Source organism: Nothobranchius furzeri, chromosome 1 (assembly GCF_043380555.1).
Source record: "Nothobranchius furzeri strain GRZ-AD chromosome 1, NfurGRZ-RIMD1, whole genome shotgun sequence".
Classification (NCBI taxonomy): Eukaryota; Metazoa; Chordata; class Actinopteri; order Cyprinodontiformes; family Nothobranchiidae; genus Nothobranchius; species Nothobranchius furzeri.
The window spans coordinates 48,253,230-48,274,845 of record NC_091741.1 but is presented as its reverse complement, the minus strand read 5'-3'; the positions used below and the strand labels follow the sequence as shown (position 1 = coordinate 48,274,845).

The 21,616-nt window shown below is 41.1% G+C and overlaps 1 protein-coding gene across 12 annotated transcripts in view; it reads right to left on the bottom strand.

Annotated features, from left to right (window-relative positions):
* Positions 1 to 21,616, bottom strand: part of LOC107385030 (ELKS/Rab6-interacting/CAST family member 1) — a 125,287-nt gene that overhangs the window by 21,422 nt on the left and 82,249 nt on the right. For 7 of the 12 annotated variants that reach the window (XM_054739676.2, XM_054739677.2, XM_054739679.2 and 4 more), the window contains 2 exons: positions 12,560 to 12,707; positions 4,629 to 4,736 (listed from right to left, as the gene is read on the bottom strand). In XM_054739676.2, the coding sequence (XP_054595651.2) occupies positions 4,629 to 4,736; positions 12,560 to 12,707 (256 nt within the window). Of the gene's footprint in view, positions 1 to 4,380; positions 4,459 to 4,622; positions 4,737 to 12,559; positions 12,708 to 21,616 lie in introns of those variants that run through there. The other 5 variants (XR_008563015.2, XR_008563016.2, XR_008563017.2 and 2 more) reach the window with 2 other exon arrangements.

Below are 21,616 nucleotides of genomic sequence, written 5' to 3'. Positions count from 1 at the left end.
ATAAAACAATAAAATCTCAGTTGGGACCGTGTAAAAAAATTACTAACAAAATTCACATGTTCCAAGAACGAAAATAAAACTGCATATGCAAGTGGGCTTAATGGGGAATGTTCTCCTCTGTAGCAGCTTTGGATCACTAATGAAAGCTGACACAGAACCAAAGTAACTGTCACTTATAATTCTGAGTCTTTGTTTCATTTACAGCTAACACAAAACACGCTAGGTGTGATTTTGTGCTGATCCAGACTGTCTACAAGGGTCACGACATCCAGCTTCCTGCTACGCTCTTACACTAAACCATTGTAATACAGGGTTTGTGTTTAAAACGTCACTTATAAGGCTGCTTATTACACAATTTCCTTGTTGTTGCAGGTTAGCAGCAGCACAGCCGGGGCAGATTTATGATAGGAAAATGTAAGGAGACTGTTCCAAAGAATTGGCTTTAAAATAAACCTAACAGATGCTCAACAGCTGTTATCGCACACTTTCTAATCCATATTATTCTGTCAAACAGCTCGAAAAATAGATTTAAAAAATCCTCGCCGACACTTTCCAGACCCGCAGCAAAGCTCTGAGGATCAAATAGAAAACAAATGAGAAACAGGCAGAAAGAAGGGAATGAATGAAGAGATTTAAGGAAGATATTTGGTGAGAAAAAACATCAAGAGGGCTTTTAAATCTATCAAACAGAGAAATGAGAGCAGGGAGTAATAAAAAGGAAATCTAAACTAACACTCTGACCTCCAAACTTCTTAGCCAAACTTCGAATTTAGCATCTTGTCTTTAATCTCTGCATGCTTTAAAGCAGCTGTGTTTTTGTTGTGCTGAACAACCTTTGTGTGTGTGTGTGTGTGTGTGTGTGTGTGTGTGTGTGTGGTTAATAAGTCTGCAGCACTTCACTGAGTCTTTACTGTATGAAGAAACAATCCCAGAGGAGACATAACTCTAAACAGCAGTGAGTCGGTCGGTGTGCTTGTACGGCTTTATTAGCTTCTCATGTGTCCGTACCAGATTCTTACTGTACTATGAAAGAACTCCAAAGACACTTCCAGCTGCTGACCAGTCTGCAGATAACAACTCAGACCTACTCTTCCTGCATAGAAAGCTTCGAGTTGCAAATTAGCCCAGGAAAAATGTCCTGGTGGAGTCGTAAAAAAGTCCAATCGTGATCTTTGTGCACAGAAGAATATGCTGACTCAAGTGGATGAAACTATTTGGTGTTAAGGAACATTAGATGGCCTAAATGCTTATTCTGAGTCAGGAGACGCAAATAATTCTAACATTTTAAATGCAGGAAATTGGGGTCGCTGTAAAGTCTCAGACACAACAAGTCAGTGACTCGACGCAATCCGCAGAGCTTCCTCAGAAAGAAAACGTAACTAACTGGCATAATGAACTGAACTCAACGCACTGATGAGTAGTTTTAATTGGAATGTTTACTTTGTGAAGTGCCTTGAGACGGCTTTTGTGATTTATTATAAACTTAAATGAAAATATTAAAATTTGTGCCACTAGAAAATTGCAATATTAATTCTGCTGATATAGTTGGTAACTAACACACTTGTGTGTGGGTATGTGCTCAGCATAAATGAGTACACCCCTTTAAAAAGTACAAACTTAGATCACAAAATTTTCAGTTTTACTAAAATTGACTCCATACAGTTTTGAAACCCTTAGTTCCAAAAACGGTGATCTTTGTCTCATCACTCCAGAGTCTAGAGTCCCAGTAGTCTTCATCTCTTTCAGCATGGGCCCTAGGTGTGTTATTGTGCGTGGGCTTTAGGAGAGGCTTCCTTCGTGGACGATACCCATGCATGCCATTCCTCTGCAGTGTCCGCAGTATGGTGTCACGGGAAACGGTCACTCTAGTTGGGCTTTCTACTGCTTTAGCTAACTGAAGTGAACTTTCATGGTGATTTTCTTCAACGCTTCTCATCAGAAGACGCTCCTGTTGAGATGTTAACTCCTGTGGACGGCCTGGACGTCTGTTAGATGGTTGCACTTCCATCTTTGTGAAGTTTTTGGATCACTTTGCAGCAGTATTTTGACTTATGTGTAAAGATTTTCTGATCTTCTTGTAGCCCTCACCTTTTTGTGTAAAAACGTATGAAGCATGATTATATTCTTACTTCCTATATTTGCTCATCTCTTATTTTTATCTTTCTTTTTGCACTGCAGCAGTTTCCTAATGTTGTGATTTCTCACACACACGTCAATATAACCCTTCTGATTCTGTCGGGCTTTTCTTTAAAGCCCTTTTATAGTCACCTGTCTGCTGGACACCTGATAAATAAATCATTACACTCACCTGTTAATTTGGATTTTGTTTGGCTTTTCTCTTAAGACTATAACTAGGGTGTACTCATTTTTGCAACATGGGCTTGAATGGATTTGTTAGGAAAATCACTTTTTTGTGTGCAAATTAACAAATCCTGTTTGCAATCAATGGCCCACCTCTGTGGGAGTATTTTGTATCTCATGGAAAATGTTGATTCAAGTATTCATCAGCCTTTGATTGTTTCTTTTGCTGCACCTTCTGCACTGCAACTGCTCAGTCTTTACCTTTGCTTTTCTATTGAACTTCTTACATCTAATTTAATTTGTGTACGGTGTCAGTGAAGCCCTTTGCTGCCAGCAATATTCAAAATTTGGATTTAAAATGACGACTTTTGTCGTCAATGGCAGTGAATGAGTTAATAAATTGTTTTTTAGGCGTGTTCATTGCACCTTTGTTCAGTGTTTATGGCGCATGTGTTCATTAAATTAGTGTTTATTAACTAATTCACTGCCAGACGTTCCTGGTCAGCCCTTTGCTGCCAGCAATTTTCAAAATTTGGATTTAAAATGACGACTTTTGTCGTCAATGGCAGTGAATGAGTTAATGTTCTCGCACCTGGAAAGCACATTGAATTGCTTCTGTGTACAAAATATAAATAAAGCTGCCTTGTCTCCCTCTCTGTGCACAGCTGATAGACTGTTGTGATCATAATAACAACAGTAGGATTTATTGCAACCCTAATAAAGAATAACACAACCAGAGCACAATAGCATGTTTTTCTAAATAACAAAATACCATGAAATGTTCCTAACTACGGCTGGTGTGCTTTAAAACTGCTATCCTTTGTTTCTCTGAAGAATATTCTCCAGCCGTGGTGCAGAATCCCCTCACAGACACACACACACACACACACACACACACACACACACACACACACACACACACACACACACACACACACACACACACACACACACACACACACACACACACACACACACACACACACACACACACACACACACACACACACACACACACACACACACACACACACACACACACACACACACACACACACACACACACAGTGTTTGGATGAAAAGTGCTACGGCAAAGAAAGAAGAAGAAAGTATCATTTCTATAGCGCCTCTCAAGATAAAAATCACGAGGCGCTTCACAAAAACAAAAATTGAAAAAATATTAAAAAAGCATTTAGAAAATGTTTAAAAATATATTTGAAATGAGCAAAAATAGACAATTGGGATTTAAAACTACCCAGCCTCCATGTTGGAACAGAAGGAAATGGAAAGGGGGAGAGAGGTTGTGTGTAGGTTGTGTGTTCATCTCTTAGCAGGGAGCTGCTAGGTATAATTGAAAAGAGTTGGATCCACTGGGCTTTTAGCATCCTGATGGGAAATCCTTCAGCGCGTGTGGCTCATACGTGAGCCACATTCAGAGTATTTTAATAACGAGCACTTGAAAATTAAGATGCTTTCAGCAAGGTAATCTTTTAGCATAATTCCTGTTTGTCTGTGCACGAATCAAAGCACTTCCCTAAGAAATATGTGTATTTACAAACTGTAAATAATAAACAAAACAGCTGTTCAAATGGATTTGTTCCTAAAGAATAAGTACACATGCAGGTTTTTGTCTTTACCTTGACTTAGCTTCATAAAATTTTCTGGGTAAGCTGGACTAACGTGAGATGAGAAACCTCAAGTGTGAGTGTGAACACTGACTAAGGAATAAAGATAAGGAAGACAAAATTAGAAGTTATTTACGTAAAAATGCACAAAACAAAGAAAGAACAGCTGAATGAAGGAAACGATCAAAGAACGCTGAAACGACATATTCGAATGCCGAACGAATGAAAGCATGATTCAAGATTTAAAAGCATTCCTGCTTGAGTAATGAAGAAGGGAAAAGATAAATCAGAAAAAATGAAGAGTTTCAAGGCAGGAAGATGAGTGGGATGAGGGATGAGCAGATGAAAAATGGAGCGAGTGAAGAGACACAAACCAGAACGGGATCACCATTTCATGCACGACAGAAACGCGATAAAGACGGCAAACATGACCGGATCCAGGAAGAGCGCTCACCCTTCTGTACAAAACGGTGGACTGTGGGTGAGAAAGAAGGCATGTGATTGGCTAGGCCCAAATGCCCTCCTCGTCGTCCTATTGGTTAGTTTGGTCCAGCCGTAGCGTGAGTTCGGAAAAAGGAGTGAGTTAGTGTAAGGATATCGTAAGAAAAGCACAAGCTGGGATGAGTTCAAATACTGCTACCCAGGATTATTAAAACAAACTTTATACTTTCTAGAGGATTCTGTCCTGGGCGAGTCTCATACCTGATCTGGGGAGGGCTTGTGATTGTTGGGTAGCTCAGAGTTCGGAGACGCTGCCTTCAGATGGTCGTCCTCATAGTTGTCAGCCATCAGCTTCATCCTATTCTGCGTCTGTGAAGACAAAAGACAACATTTCTACCAAGAAACCCCATAAAAACCTCCTGGAAAATAAGAATGAGTGTCTGTTTCACTGTTATCGGTTTCATTTATCGAGCCCCACTTGTTAGGCGTTTGCATTTGGCACATTCTGAGCTACAGATTTATGTAGAAAACACAAACAGCACGACTGACCGGCCACATGTTCTGCAACTTGATCACGGACGCAGAGGAATAAAAGGGCTTGTTAAGTTGTCACTCGGGGGGAGGTCCATAAAGACTAATATTAGACCGTAAACACACACGGACGTGTAAATCACCTCACAGACACTACACACACACACACACACACACACACACACACACACACACACACACACACACACACACACACACACACACACACACACACACACACACACACACACACACAAAAGCAGTCAATTAACACTGCAGAAGAATGTGCTGACTCATTTCACCTCCTCTCTTCTCCTTTCTTTTCACTCTCCCATTATCACTCTGCCATCGTTTCCGATTACTTCCTCTGTTCTCATCCTCATTTCATTGTTCCACGTGTTTCACACGTGTCAGTTTTATTCAGGCTTTACAGACGGCCGGTAAAGAGAGCGAGGCTTAGAGGTAAAAAAGTCGGGGGGAGTGCGAGTCTAAATCTGTTGGTCTTGTACAATCTAAATCCCTTTAGCCTCTCGCTGAGCACTGCAAGGAGCCGCGGCTTAAGGAGACCAGGCGCAGGTTTCATGTGTCTCTCTGTCTGGAAAATCTAAAATAAGTTACATTTTATACATATTTGAATAAAAAGCTGCTATTTTTAAGAGGTGAGACTGGAAACAGAAGAGGTTTTCTGTGTCCTGGACTTTCTTCACAGACTTATCTAGTGGAAGTGATCCAGCAAGAGTCAAAATGGAAAAGTGTCCTCAAGAAAGACACAGATAACACGGTTCCACACACACACACACACACACACACACACACACACACACACACACACACACACACACACACACACACACACACACACACACACACACACACACACACACACACACACACACACACACACACACACACACACACACACACACACACACACACACACACACACACACACACACACACACACACACACACACACCACTAGTGCTCTTAACATGCTTCCTCTGCACTTCGATCCTGGTATGTGTTTTGGTCATGGGAACAGCACGGCTACAGACGTCTTGGTTTTAGATTACAGGAAAACTCACACCAAAGCAGTGTTAACTGTGATGATGAAATATTCTGGGGGGTTTTCGCGACAAATGAATTTTTGTGGACTAAAGCGAAATAAAAGCTAAAACATATGCTTCAATAAAGACGAAAGGACGACAAATATTGATCGACCTTTTTGCCGACTAACAACAAAAATTGACAGTAAAGAAAATCAAATCAGAAAACGGGAAAGATGGGAGAATGTAAAGAAAGAAAGAAAGAAAACGATCTTTTATAGAGCAAAAACATTTTTTTCAAAAAAGATTAAAAAATAATAATTAAAAGTATGTTTAAAATAAGAAATAAAAACAGTGATTAAAAAAATGTAAGGAAAGGAAGAGAGAAAATGAACAGGAAAGAAGGAAATCATTGGATCCCAGAAAAGGCAGAATAAAGGCAGAATAAGGAGAGAGTGGTGACGAAGGTCACACCAAAGCCTGAACAGGTCTTTAGCTGCTTTTAAAGGAGACCACTGAGTCCACTGATCTCAGGCTCAGGGGGACAGAGTTCCAGAGTCTGGGAGCCACAGCATCAGATGATCTGTCACCTTTGGTCTTTAGCCTGGTGCTGCACAACTAGTAATGTAAAAAAGAACCATTCAGCAAACAGAACAGGTGGGACTCGACAAGAAAAAACCAATCAGAGTCCGGAGCCGGCCACTGTTTGAACAACCTGACGGTAACAGATGGACAATTTATTTCTAAAAGTAGAAAATGTCCGCGGCTGTGAGGAAAAGCTTTAATGCAACGATATGAAGAGTATTTGGTTGGTGAGTACACATCTGGGGTTACCCCCGGTTTTAAACGTGCTACGGTGGTGGCGGCGAGCCGGAGTAGACTGATGCTGCTGCAGCAGAAACAAACTGACAGAGCAGAGCATCAGGTCATTTAATTGTTTATCTTTCCGTTGTGCTGCTAGGATCGATACTGTCAGCATATGGTGTTACATTTAACTTACCTTCTCACATTTTTAGAGTTACACCTGTTTTCATAGTGTGATGTCATTTCCTGTCATTTTTACAAATATGAATGCATTTTATACAGATTTCGGGGGAAGCAGGTGGTTGAGGTTGGTTGTCCAGTAATCAGAAGTTTGCAGGTGTGTGTGTGGGTGTATGTGTATGTCTGCTCTGTCTTCTCGATCCCCAGTGGGTCGTGGTGAATGGCTGCTTTTATGGAGCCAGGATCCTCTGGAGGTTTCTTCCTGTTAAAAGGAAGTTTTCCTCTCCACTGTCACTACATGCTTGCTTAGTATGAGGATTACTGTAAAGTCACTGACACTAGTCAGTGACTCGATGCAATGTGCTGGGTTCCTTATATAGGAAACTTTTTCTGATTGGCTTAATGAACTGACCTGAATTGGAATGTTTATTATGTGAAGTGCCTTGAGACGACTCTTGTCGTGATTTGGCGCTACATAAATAAACTTGAATTGAATTGAATAGGTTCAATCCCGGCTTCAGACAGAGAATTCTGCTGTTGTGTCCTTGGGCAAGACACCTAACCCTTACTTGCCTTACTTGTGGTGGTTGGAGGGACTGGTGGTACCTTTGGACAGCTGTGGCTACATCGTCGCTCATCACCATCAGTGTGAATGGATGAATGATACTGTAGTGTAAAGCGCTTGAGGGTCCTCTGACTCTGAAAGGCGCTATACAAGTGTGGGTCATTTATCATTATTCATTTTAAAAAGACACAATTTTCAAACTGTCATTGTGCATTTTGGTATTTTCCATTAATTATTTTTTATTGAACCTATTATAAATGTTGAGTTTTATTGGGTGTGAAAAGTGAATTCTTCATATTGTTTTACAGTTTCACGTAGGTGTAGTTACCATTTCCTTTACACAAGGTGAAAATCACAGCATCCGAAAAAACACACGTATTTTAGTCAACTAAAGTACGACTAAAATTAAAACAAATTGGACAATTAAATTGCGACTAAAATTGAAAACAAAATGTTGTCAAAAGACTAAAACAAAATTGAAATCAACACTGCACCAGTGTTCCTGGGTTCGTGGTCCAACACGTTTTAGGTGTGTTGATATTCAACTATTGATGGAAGGCTGCCTTGCCATGACTCAGCTCCTTGCTAGTGTTTAAAAGATTTCATGTCTTGAATAGATGAATGGCAAATCACTTGTGCAGCCATTAAGGTTTGCAGTTTGGTTAGAAAGTTTCTTAATTAGGTCTATTTTATTTGTAATGTGGTCGCCGACCTTCCCAAAGTCATCTCACATTTCCTGCTCTTTCAGACTTGTGGAAGCTAAATGGGGAAGAACTTCAGTTGGATTCTAGAGACAAGCACATAGGCCTGTTACTAACGCCAGGGGACTGGGAAAAGGTTATAAGGTACTTTAGAAACTTTCTCACAAAAGCTTTTACTCAGCCCAGTGGGATACTGGCTATCGACCAGTTAACATACAGGTTTTCCTCCACAATCTTTAAGTACTTATTCTGTTTCCTGATACGAGTTTTCTTTGAGCATTTTCTTCACTCACTGAATGAATAAAGCTATTAAAGCTCCAAGTTCCTGACTCTAACCCCAGTCTCAGTTGGACCTTGGTGATGGTTTTATGGGCTTCCTTGGTAAAGGTCCATGAGTATTTGCTTAGGGGTCCTAATTCCAGAACATATGAATGAGGTGGTTCTAGGATCCTGGATTAAAAAGACTCATAATATTCTGCAGGAAAAGTTCCACCACTCTGCAGAGAAATTATGGACCTTACAAAGACTTTTAAAATGAAAAGGCCAAAAATGATTAGTAAAGAAACATACTTTTCTTTAGATAGTTAAATACATGAAGCTTTTAGCATGAATGACTTTATCTTCTTATTTCAGTGAATCTATGTGGAAAAAATGGTAAACTGAAGAAAACTTCAAACTACAAGAAGAGGTTTGAGTTAAAAACCAAACAGAAAAAGTAAAGAGTCCGTCCTTGTTTTAGACTCTGGTCTTTCTTTACATCGTCTCCCATTTCTCTAATTGTCAGGAATGCTGACCTCAGCTCTCTTGCTTCTGTGCCAACTCTCTTTCTCGCTTAATCTAATCATCACGCCATTATTTCTCTCCTCCTCCCTCGTACCTCCCATCCTCTTCATCTCCCCTCTGACCAATTCCCCGACGTATGAGCCCGCCTTAAGCCATCGGTGAAAGGAGTAGGAAACTGCTGACTCATGCGTTAAAGAAAATTATTTCTTTGTGATGAGGCTTTGGGGGAATATTAGATTAGAATATTGTATCATCTTGCTTTTCAGCGGCAAAAGATAAATCCTTTGAAGATATCTGCGCAATTATCAGGAAAAGAGAAAAGTTGCTGAGTCATGGTTGGACGAAAACTATTCCGTCAAGATAAGATATTGTAATATTTCTTCATATTTCTTTATTGAGAAAAGAAAACTGTTAAGTGGAAAATTATAAATGATACGGAGCACTGTGGGGAATTATTTCATTGTAACGAGTCTCTGCAGCGTCATAAACTAGATAAGACACATTTTTCACTTGTCTGTAACCAGAGAGGTTGTGATAATATACAAGTGAGTTTTAGGAGAATAGAGAAAATAGAGAGAGATGTTCGTCTGAGCTAGGACGGCTAACCTACAAATTAATCAGACCTTAGTCAAGCAAAGAAAAGTACTGAATAACTCAAATATCTTCATATAGTTTAAAGATTTTAGTATTTTAAAGGGTTAAATAAACTGGATATGTTAAATAGGGCAGTTTTTACATCAAAGTAATAATGTTGTTTTCACTATTTCTTCTTTTTTCTTTCATTCGTGCATTTCTGATGATTACTTTAACATTGTTGATCATTTGCAATGAGATAACAAGCAAAATATTTAATATCTTATGGTTTAAATACAAAAATTCAATGTAATTTATAGATTCTTTACAAGAAAACTGGCTAATAATTACAATGACTACATATTACATATAAAACAGATTATTATTGCAGACAAAAGGAAAATAAATCCACAAACACGACCCTGACTTGTAGTTTTAAAACCTTTGATTTGACCTTTTATCCACTTTTGTTCTGATCCCTTTTTTTCTGCTTTCACTAAAACTTGAGAACTTTTTTCCTGTTTTGTTTTTTCCATGAAACTGCTGACAGGCAATAAAACTGGGACTAGAGAGGAAGCTGACGGTAACAGGGGAGCAAAGAGTGAGGAGAGCTGAGATCATCTTGATCTACAGCCGCAGAAAGTCCAAGGTCAAAAACCAATATGGTGGTGGTGCTGTCAAGGTCATCAAAAACACACGTGTGTGTGTGTGTGTGTGTGTGTGTGTGTGTGTGTGTGTGTGTGTGTGTGCATGGTAATTTTCACAAAGAAATGTTGTCTTATAGTTGTGATATCAGAATTATAAATCTATATTTAGATAAATTTAGTCTTCAAGTAATCTTCCTACTGTTTGGTAAACAAAAGCGAATTTATTACGGGTTTTCCAGACTTATTTTTGTTATTGTTGTTTGTTCAATTCTGAAAATAATAGAAAAAAAAACCCACATATAATGAATACACTTTTAGACTTTTGCTTCTCCAGCTGTAACTCACCAAAGGAAGGCGCATCAATTGTATGAAGAATAAATCCATCAAATTCACAAAGTCTTCGCAAAAACACGAGCATCTCGTTTTGCGCTCCAACCCACCAGCACCTCTGGTCTGATGCAGCTTAATATTAAATTGGAGGTATCACGCATGTATTTAAAGGAAATGTAAATTACAAATCCTAGTGATTGTGTTTTGGGTGGAAAACAATGAGAAAAAGAATTTTAAAAATGGTGATTTTGTCAGAAAGATGTAAATCAGATCCAGTGTCAAGTGTCTATTTCAACCACAAAAGTGTTAGCATCCTGCGGTTTGGCCTGCAGATGACTTGAGAAAACTCAGTCTTGTTTTTTTTGTAACCTTTGTATCAAATTATTTAAATTTTTATATTATTCCTTAAGAATAACTCCAATCAGATGAGTGCAAACTGCTCAAGCCTGCAGTTTAGTGGGTGTGTTTGAGTCGTGTCAGATTGTGAATCTCACACTGAGAAGGAACAGGAAGCATTAGTTGGTCTGCAGTCGAATAAGGACCAGATACAGAGCTTCATAACTCATGACCTCTGATTAGGTGTGAAATTAATGTTGTCTAAAATAAATATTAAGTAGTAAAAAGGAAATAATAGAAATAATAGGGCTTGCTTCCTGCTTTCACTAAATTATTTATGGGATTTTTAGTTTTATTTCACTTCTAATTTCATGACAGTAAGTTAATCGGAAAGGAAAATCCATCCGGTGTGTTTGTTAGCAGCAGACTAACAGAAAAAAGCAGAAAGTATAACGGTCAGCAGGGAGTTTAGACTGGAATCAGACTATAGATGATGCTTTCATTCTTTTTAAACACAGAAACAGTTTTGTTTACCTGTTTTGTAGCTACAGTTTCGCAGACGGTGCGTCAGCCTGAAGAAGCCGGCAGCCGTCGGCGAAACTGTAGCTACAAAACAGGTAAACAAAACTGTTTCTGTGTTTAAAAAGAACGAAAGCATGGATTTAGAAAGACACAGCAAGAACACACCTAAGATGTTCAAAGACTATAGATGAGATCCACTGATAACCTGAAAATGATGGAAAGATTCAGAAAGAAAGGAAAACATACTTTGTAATGCGCGCTTGCACACACACACACACACACACACACACACACACACACACACACACACACACACACACACACACACACACACACACACACACACACACACACACACACACACAACACACACACACACACACACACACACACACGCAGAGCCTCTGTGCTGTCAGTATCTACCACCGAGACACTGAGGTGTCATAAAAGACTTCAAACAGAACAGGGAGAGATGAGACGGTGGGACCAGGAAGGAAGGAAGGAAGGAAGGGAGAGAAAAGTGAAGCTTGTTTTAACGCTTTCATCGGACACAAATACTCCAAAGCCCCTGGCTCTAATCTCCAACGTTACTTCAGACTTTATCTTCCGGTAAAAGAACTCAAGAGGAAATTTCTTCCATCATGTAAAAATGTCATCCAAAAACTCAAATGTAACAAAAAAAGGCAACATTAGTTTGTCTCTGTGCTGCGTCGAGTGAAACAAGTTGGTCGCCTCGTGTGGACAGATGAGACGTACCTAAAAAAGACAGGAAGTAGAAACCAAACTCCCATGATGCTTTCCTCTAAGGCAACCGTTGTTTCACTAAAGCCAGTTTGAGTGGACCTCAGTGTGGAACCACAGAGGCATTTGGTCATGTTTATATCCTTGTTTTTGGTCTGTGTGTGTGTGTATGTGTGTGTGTGTGTGTGTGTGTGTGTAGGTGATCCTAAATTTACTTTCTGTGGTTGGAGGGTTGTGGTTTCCTCTGCACTTCCTTGTTTTCTTTGCTCCCCCTCATCCCTGTCTCCTCACCTGAGCTTCCAGAATTTATTCCCACCTTTTTCATCTGGTGCCTCCGTCAAACCAAATCTTTAAGTCTGTGTGCATTCGTTCTCTCCTTTGCCACTAGTCGTCTCTAAACAGTTGGTCTAAATGCTCTGACTGGTCGTTTTACCTGCTGTTTGAGCTGATGCACCAGGCTGTCCTTCTCCCTCTTCAGAGCTGAAACCTCTTCCTGGGTTTTCTTCTTTTTGGACGAGGAGAGCTCCAGCAGGGCGATGTTGGCATCTTTCTCACTTATAGCAGCCAGAAGCGCCTCTTGCCTGAACAGAAGACGATGTTATACGTTAAAGTAAATTTATTCATCTGGAGAATCTGCAGGATTCTGCTTCTTGTAGACACCGCCTATAAAAACTAAGAATTAAACAGGTTTGTTTAACTGTAAGAGGGTCCATAGACTAAAATGTAGTGCGTCTAATATTTCCATTATCATCAGTCGTGGTCAGTTTGGAGCGTTTCATCTGGATGTTTGTTATAATCCGGCAAATTGAGAGTTATGTGAACTCTTTCTGTAGCCGTCACCACTTCAGAAGAGTTTATCTAATACAAATCAGTAGAAGTGTTTCTTCCTTCATCACACATATCCAAGCCGTTTTCATCCTTCTCCCTGGTCTGTATCCCAGCTCCTCGCCTCTATCTGACCCCCCCCCCCCCCCCCCCCCCCCCCCCCCACACACACACACACACACACTTTGATGGGAAGGCTGACAGATGGATAACATTCCTTGCGGTCAGGAAGCAACAAACCACATCCAATTCATCCCATCAGCCTCAGATTGAGCTGAACTGAAACCAGAGTTTGATAATTCTCTGGATCACGCCAATTTCCAGTGGGAATCTAAATCACGAAAGGAATTTTCACAATTCCATAAGACTAGAAGACAGGCCACACACAATTACACTTTAACAGGAAAACACGAAGATAATAAATCATCGTTTTGCTCTTCTTCTGTACTTTAGATTCTTCTTGGGTTTTGTCATCTGCACGACCTTCGGGAAAGAGTTAGATTGTAAAAAAAAAATTAACGTTTTCAAATATAAAATGTGCAAAGAAGAGAACTTTGTTATAATAAAGTCATCACATCAGGTGAAGGCTGGCTGTTTCAAGATGTAAGCCAAGCTGATTATCAGGGGACGCTTTCACTAATTAAACTTGTGATTTCTTCTCCTCCTCCCTGTTGGGTCACAGACACAGCAGCAGAGCCAAGGATGAGAAGGTTTAAACGGAGACAGATTGAGTGTTTGGACTCTGGTAGGATCCACAAATTCTTTGGTCAACCTCAATAACCAAACTGTCAACAGGCAAATGTCCCAACATGCATCTGGACTGCAGCACTCCTTCCAGGAACAAATTCACGAGGAAACAGATTTTGGGTTGGTAGATAAACCCCTGGTGGTTAAATTCCTCAGAGCTTATCAGAAAAGACACGTTTCAGTTGGAGGGAAATTAATGAAACCCGTGAGGATGTTATTCATGGAATGTTGAGGCAAATAAAGGAAATTTTGCAGCACTTTATACACTCTGAAACATCCATTTTAGAGTTTTTGACACATGGGTTTTGTGCAGATATATAAATACGAGTCTCTATTGACACTTTTCACCAAAAACATCAGGACTTGTTAAGCTTCAGCACCAGAAGAGGACTAAATGTGTTTCCTTTCATTTGTTTTTCATTTACAGTCACTATTGCAACACTACTGGAGCGCTTCTACCGTTTCAGCTAACCGTGACTCTAGCTTCACTCCACGTTTGAGGGCCACCTTCCAGCACGTATACACGACTGGTGGTGATAATGATGCATTCATTCCAGATGCACTTGTCTCATTTGAGGTCGCTCCCCTCATCTCTGTCAGACACATGCACAAACACACACTTAAAACACTCGACTTGGCCTTCTAGGCTTGCAAAGCTGAACACGTGCTCCAGACAAGAGCTGGCTGCAGCAGCTGCTGTTGCTGTAATCAGCAAGGAAAACGTTTCAAGTGCAGCAATCTATTGTTAAACCTTCAGATGGTTCTACTGTCAGACGGCACTTAAAATACAGTATGCTCTTAGCGCTGATGGTAATACATCATATACAGAAGAGGACAAAGCCAACAGGATGAGAAGGATTTACAGATACGAGGAGTTGGTTCAATGGTTTTTAAATAAAAATAAAGAAGTAAGAGGCCATTTAATAAAGAATAACAGCTTGTTAAAGAGGTTAATGCTCACTTAGTTATGAGTCATGATAATTTTACATTTTATGTTACTCTGTGTTTTTAATAAACCTTGTTTTTAATAAATCTTTTATGTTAATTGTTTACTTTATTTTAACATCAAGTCCATTAGAAATGCATTTTGACTGAAGAAAACCACAGAGCTGACATGTGTTTACATGAACACTTTATTCCTAGATGACTTTCATCCTAAGCTTCTGTCTCTCCGTTGTGTTCCCTTTCACCCTGTCCTTCTATCTCTCCACCTCCTCTCCCTCTCCTCCTCCAAAGAGGGTGTGGGGGGAATTCTTTCCGTCCTTCTGCAGTCGTGTGCCATGATGTCATCGCTGTTGCGACAAGACGGACAGTAAGCAGATATACACAAATGCACCAGGCACCTGACCCCAGCTCTCACACACACACACACGCACACACGCGCACACACGCACACACGCGCACACACGCACGCACGCACGCACGCGCACACACACACACACACACACACACACACACACACACACACACACACACACACACACACACACACAGGGCCTCTCTTCTTCCTAAAACCACTTATGGCCTCTCATTTTATCAGAAATAATCACGACTGGTCTTAGATCACTCACATATTTCTATACACACACACATGGTCATACGCCAAAGCTGCTATTCATGTTTTCTATGTTCCTGCTGGTGTGTGTGTGTGTGTGTGTGTGTGTGTGTGTGTGTGTGTGTGTGTGTGTGTGTGTGTGTGTGTGTGTGTGTGTGTGTGTGTGTGTGTGTGTGTGTGTGTGTCTACAGTGTCTACTGTGACACTAGCCAGTCCCTGTCTAAAACAAACATTGCTATTTTAGAAGTAATCCTCTCTCTGCTCTCTGTTTCCATCTGAAAAAACAACTCTGCTGTTTTCTGTGATTCTCTCTGCTCTGCTGACTTTGTAGGACGCCACTTTTACTCTTTAACCCAGAGGAACGTTTCTCAAGTAGGATGATCTAACTGAAGTGGCAAAAAGACATCAAACAAACATAAATGTGATCAAATGGGACAGGATTTACAAAGCTATGGCAGGGCCACTTTTAGGAAGATGAGGTAAATTCTAAAAACTGCTAGATGCCTTGTGAGGAGACAGAGGACGTCTTAAAGGAGTGGATTACTTGTTTAATTAATACATTTGCTGGTTATTAGTGGGAATGAATGCCTTGTAAGTCGTGCTCTAACGGCAAAAAACACCAGTGCACTATTTACACAAACTAGGAGTGAGCCACTTCACCGCTGAGCTTCAGACGGCAGTTTTTGGAGTCTTATGGGCTCGACACACGGGAGGCGACATCGCCTCTCCTCCATTCATTTTCAATGAGACATGCGCGACAAAGCGATAATCGCGGGTCTCCCTCCTACCAAGCGAAACGCAAAAAACGTGTGTGTGAAATTTTGCGACTCAGCGATGCGATCCCAGAAAGCTGAAATATTTTCAACTTTTCATCGCTGTCGCTCGGACGAGGACCAATCAACGGAGGTTTCATTCACTGACCAATGAGCGGACAGGATGCTCTGTACATCTCCGAGCAAACATGAAGGAGAAGTTGATTATTATTATGTTTTATATAGTAAAATCAGAAGTAAGATTTCACATAACTCTAGCAGCACCTTGTGAAACATCATATCTACCACTTAATTAACTCTGAACCGCTTAAATAACCTTAATTCCCTCCAAGCTGACACAGCCAAACAAAACAACGGAAGTTTCGATTTCGCCATGGAACAGAACGCGTAGACGGCTTTGCCGCTGGCCGCTGCCGCGGGTCGCCTCCCGTCTGTCAGGTAATAAAAGCGACGGCGACAAATTTTGCTGATCGTGGTCGTTTGTCGCCTCCCGTGTGTCGAGCCCATTATTTCCTGATATTTGGACATCTCACATTGAATTGGATAACAGCAATGCAACTGTACAACTGACATCCAGTGTTATGTTTTAACTCCACAAATAACACAATTTTGAAGGAGTTCTGCTGTGTGGTGGAGTTGCTAATGCTAACAGTTAGCTTCTAATTGACAAGATGTTATCTGCTGTTTCCTGAACATTTACACAACAGCAGCCTTCCCCGTGTAGTGAGTCAAGATGGGTGAGTCTGTGAATGTTAAAGATATTGGCCAGAGACAGAATTCCTTTGAACGGAATGTGTAAAGAAGTATTAAAACCTCAGATGAAAAAGGTTTTTGGATTTTCGCAGCTGGAATTTTAAGAAAATCTGATGTTTTTTTACCAGCGAGGGAAAAACAGAAACTAACTTCCAGTCTAAGCCCTGGGCAGCTGGTGACATTTCACAAGGCGCTCTGCTGAAACAGCGATAGTAAACAACCCCCGATTCTGGTGTTTCTGCGTTAGCGTTATAGCATAAAACAATGTGTCATCAGTCAGATGTAGCTTCTGAAGCCTCTGCTAGTCGGTCAGATTTGTTTTTTTTTCCTCTGGGATAAGGCGACAAGAACGGATATTGGATTACCGGAGGCGTTCAACCAAACTCCGTGCCCTGCAGCTGGATGTCAGAACCGGAGGTGCAGATATGCTTTGGACCGTTTCACTCAGAAAACCCGCAGCCCGATTAGGAAACCGGGGAGGATTCTGCTTGTCTTTGGAACCAAAATCGGTAGTTTGTTAAATATTTCATATCTGTGCTCTACCGGTAGCTTTCAGTTAAGCTCTCAGCTGATTAGCTCCATCATATTGTTCCATTATAATTCAGTGATCTACAGATGAGTAAAATAATGTGTTGCCAGCTTTACCACTGTGTGTATTTATTGATATAACATCGGAAAATATTTAACCGATTGCTTACCAGAATAAATCTTCCTGATGCTAACTTGCTAGCTCGGATCGTGGTTTTCTAATCCAGGATGACACGGAAGTTCTACCGGTCCTATAGGAGGATCTATTGTTGAAAAATGGGGATTATATCTGTGTGTGTGTGTGTGTGTGTGTGTGTGTGTGTGTGTGTATTAGGGTTGTCACGGTGTGAAAATTTAACCTCACGGTTATTGTGACCAAAATTATCACAGTTTTCGGTATTATCGTGGTATTTTTTTTAAACGTGTTACATTTTCAGACAACTAAATAAACCCTGTATATCAGGAAAATATTGTCCTCTGTGTCTGAATTTTGTCTAAAATGTGTTATTTTGTAATGATGTTGTTTATTATTTGTTTACATTTTTCCCCTTTAGTCTTTAAAATACCAATATTTGCCCATAACTTCTAATTTTTTGTCTGTTTGATGTCATCATTTTAACCGAGGTTTACCGCTACACCGGTTACCGTGACAACCCTAGTGTGTGTGTGTGGTAGCTTTCACAAATTACTTGTTTATTCTTTACCGGAGCTAACACGGTTAGTGCTGCGGCAGTCATGCTAACGGAACTTGCCTGCTGGAGTCCAGAAGTACCGGTGCGGTTCTAAATGGATTTATAGATGTAGGTTATTATTTTAGATCAAACCTATGTTAGTTAAAAATACGTGTAGGACACGGACATATGGCTCAGACCTTTAGCTGCAGCTGTAAACGCAATTTTCTGTTTTAATTAGGAACACGATAGTAAACAAAATACAGTGATTTACCATGCTAGCAACAGCAGCTACCGAGTATGACGTATGTGAGTGGCGTTTGCAAAATGCAGTTATTCACCGCCTGGAGGAGAGAATTTTGATTTTCTGTAATTATTTATGACTAAATTCCTTAACAAAATGAAAAACTGAACCCAGTTCTTATTTATATAGATGGTAAAGTGTAGTTATACTGTATTTCTACAGTTTTAATGCTGAGTCTTTAAGTGACAGTGTGACGTAGATCTGTCAGGCTGTTCTTATCCTAAAGTGTCACCGTCTGTTTTCTATCTGAGTTTAATGCAGGCATTAGCTGTAGGAAATTATTTTCATGTTCAGCCTGCATGAAACATGATTTTTCAGTCAACCGCACCTTTAACGTTGAGCTAAAGGCTGGTGCGGTGGCGAGCCACAGAGCTGACTATTTTTGAGGTTTTCTATTCTAGATGTGACCAAATCTGCTACAAGAGCTTTTTAGTTTTAAACTCTGAACAGGTAAAATTATTCTTTTATGGAATGCCAGGCCTTTAATGTCAAACAACAACAAAAAAGAAATAAGAGCAGCTTTGATCGCATTTGGGCTGCATTAATAAAACTACACTAGACTGCAGTGTAAGAGACGAACAGTTCATTATCCACCTGCGCAGTCTAGCTAGAGCTTTAGCCTGTTTTGAAATCTCCTCCCTCCTCCTCTCTCTCTCTATAGACAACCAACAACCACACACACATACACGCACATACACACACGTACGCACGCACGCACGTGCACACACACACACACGCACGCACGCACAAACGCACACCTACTAGTTTCTGGGTCTCCAGAGTGAAATCCTGCAGAGAAGCATTTCTCACCCAGCTGACAGCTTTTGACCTGCGGCAGACAACCAGCAAGCAACCCAAGCCCCCTCAATTCTTATCTGCTTTGAGACAATTCCTTTCCTCTTTCTGTCTCACACAGACTCTCACACCATGAATTTAATTTATACAGCAAAATATACATCTGACACAGAGTCAATAGTCCCTTTAAGGTAAGGCTTTGCACTTGTTTGCCTCCAGTTTCTCTCCCTCTTGCACCATCCGGCACAAACTCCCAAAAACACAAACCGTTTTACAGCCCGACCGGAGGAAACAGCCCAGTGAACGCTCACATCAGAGCAGCTTTTATGGAACATTTCTTATTGCTGGCACCATCAAAGTAAAGAGAGCCAATAAAGCTTTGGTCTATTGTGGCTTCCCCCTGCTAACGTTATGTTTCAGTGCATCGCACAATAACAAAAGCTTATTAGAGTAAACCATCAACACTTTGCCCAGTAGTTATGTGCATTCAGGACTATGATAGTGGTCCTCGTTAAACACATAAAAGGGATAACGGTACAGCATAATGTTACAGTAATTATCTGAAATTACAGTTAAAATCAGCTCTGGGCTTTCATTCAAAGCCAAAATCAGAAAAGTGTTTACTGATCTGGAAATGCAACATGTTTATGAAGTCTATAAAAAAGCTGTGAAATTGCATACCATCAGCTCACCGGCCAGGTTTTGATTTAGGAGATTAAAGTACTCCGATTATGTATAATCCCTCACAGAGAACAGCAGGACTCCTGCAGAGATGTTTGTGAGAAGTGTGTCGAATCCGTTTGTGTCTTAAACTAAAATAAACCGGGTCAAAGACACTGAGACAGAGACACTGGACATGAATGATTCAGTATGAAGGCAGAGGAAGGGACCATCAGAGGGAAGTGAAGGAACTAGGTTAATGCTCTGTGTGTGTGTGTGTGTGTGTGTGTGTGTGTGTGTGTGTGTGTGTGTGTGTGTGTGTGTGTGCGCATGTGTGATGGAGAGACAAGCTCCCATCAAGAGTTGCTTGAACCTCTCTCTCTCACACACACACACACACACACACACACACACACACACACACACACACACACACACACACACACACACACACACGCACGCACACACACACACACACCAGCTATTCATCCACCTAACAAAAGAAGTACATGTTGCTTTCAGAAACAAGCAGCTCGAACAGCCATCTCAAAACCAGACAAGACAGCGTGATTGCTCAGAATTTTTCACTCTGGCAGGAATGCTTGGGGATATACACCCACACACTCACACGCACACACACACATGCAAACACATAAAAATGCATTCCACAAAAATGCATCTACAGTTGCTTGTGGCAACACCAGAGAGATACACACTTTGATCCCTTCACACAGCGATGAGCTTAATCCACATTTTCTGTGTGCTGGAGCCAAACTGTGTGTGTCAGACACTTTCGGAGCTTAATATGACAAACGGGGCCGTGACACCTAGTTTAGCAAACCCAAATCAGGGCACTTTGCTTTTGCGTTTTTATTCTCCTTCCCTCATGCTCACCTCTTTGTTTTTGGCTTGTGCTGTGTTTTTCTGAGCCTGGCCTTTTTAAAAATCTCCATATATGAGACTGAAGGAGAGTAGAATCGGTACAAAAGAAGCAATAAAACACCTTCAGAAGATCCATCCATTTTCATCCGCTTATCCGGAGTCGGGTCCCGGGGGCAGTAGCCTAAGACGAGAGGCCCAGACTTCCCGCTCCCCAGCCACTTGGGCCAGCTCCTCCGGGGGAATCCCAAGGCGTTCCCTGGCCAGGTGAGAGACATAGTCCCTCCATCGTGTCCTGGGTCTACCTTTAGGTCTCCTCCCGGTTGGACGTGCCCGGAAAACCTCACTAGGGAGGCATCCTGACCAGAAGCCCGAGCCACCTCAACTGGCTCCTCTCAATGTGGAGGAGCAGCGGATCTACTCTGAGCCCCTCCCGAATGACCGAGCTTCTCACCCTATCTCTAAGGGAGAACCCAACCACTCTTCGGAGAAAACTCATTTCGGCCGCTTGTATCCGTGATCTCGTTCTTTCAGTCACTACCCAAAGCTCATGACCATAGGTGAGGGTAGGAATGTAGATCGACCGGTAAATTGAGAGCTTCACCTTCTGACTCGGCTCTCTCTTCACCGAGACAGACCGGTACAACGCCCGCATCACTGCAGATGCAGCACCAATCCGCCTATCGATCTCACGCTCCAGTTTTTCCTCACTCATGAACAAGACCCCGAGATACTTAAACTCCTCCACTTGGGGCAGGACCTCATCCCTGACCCGGAGAAGGCATTCTACCCTTTTCCGAATCAAGACCATGGTCTCAGATTTAGAGGAGATGATTCTCATCCCAGCTGCTTCCCACTCGGCTTCAGAAGATCTTCAAAAAATGTCAGCATTGATTATTTTTTATCTTTTCACACTTCTCCTGTTCTACTCAAAATGTGAGGGAAAAAAGAAGACTTGCACTGCTGTGAAAATGTATTTGACACTAAACAAAAGAGGTGT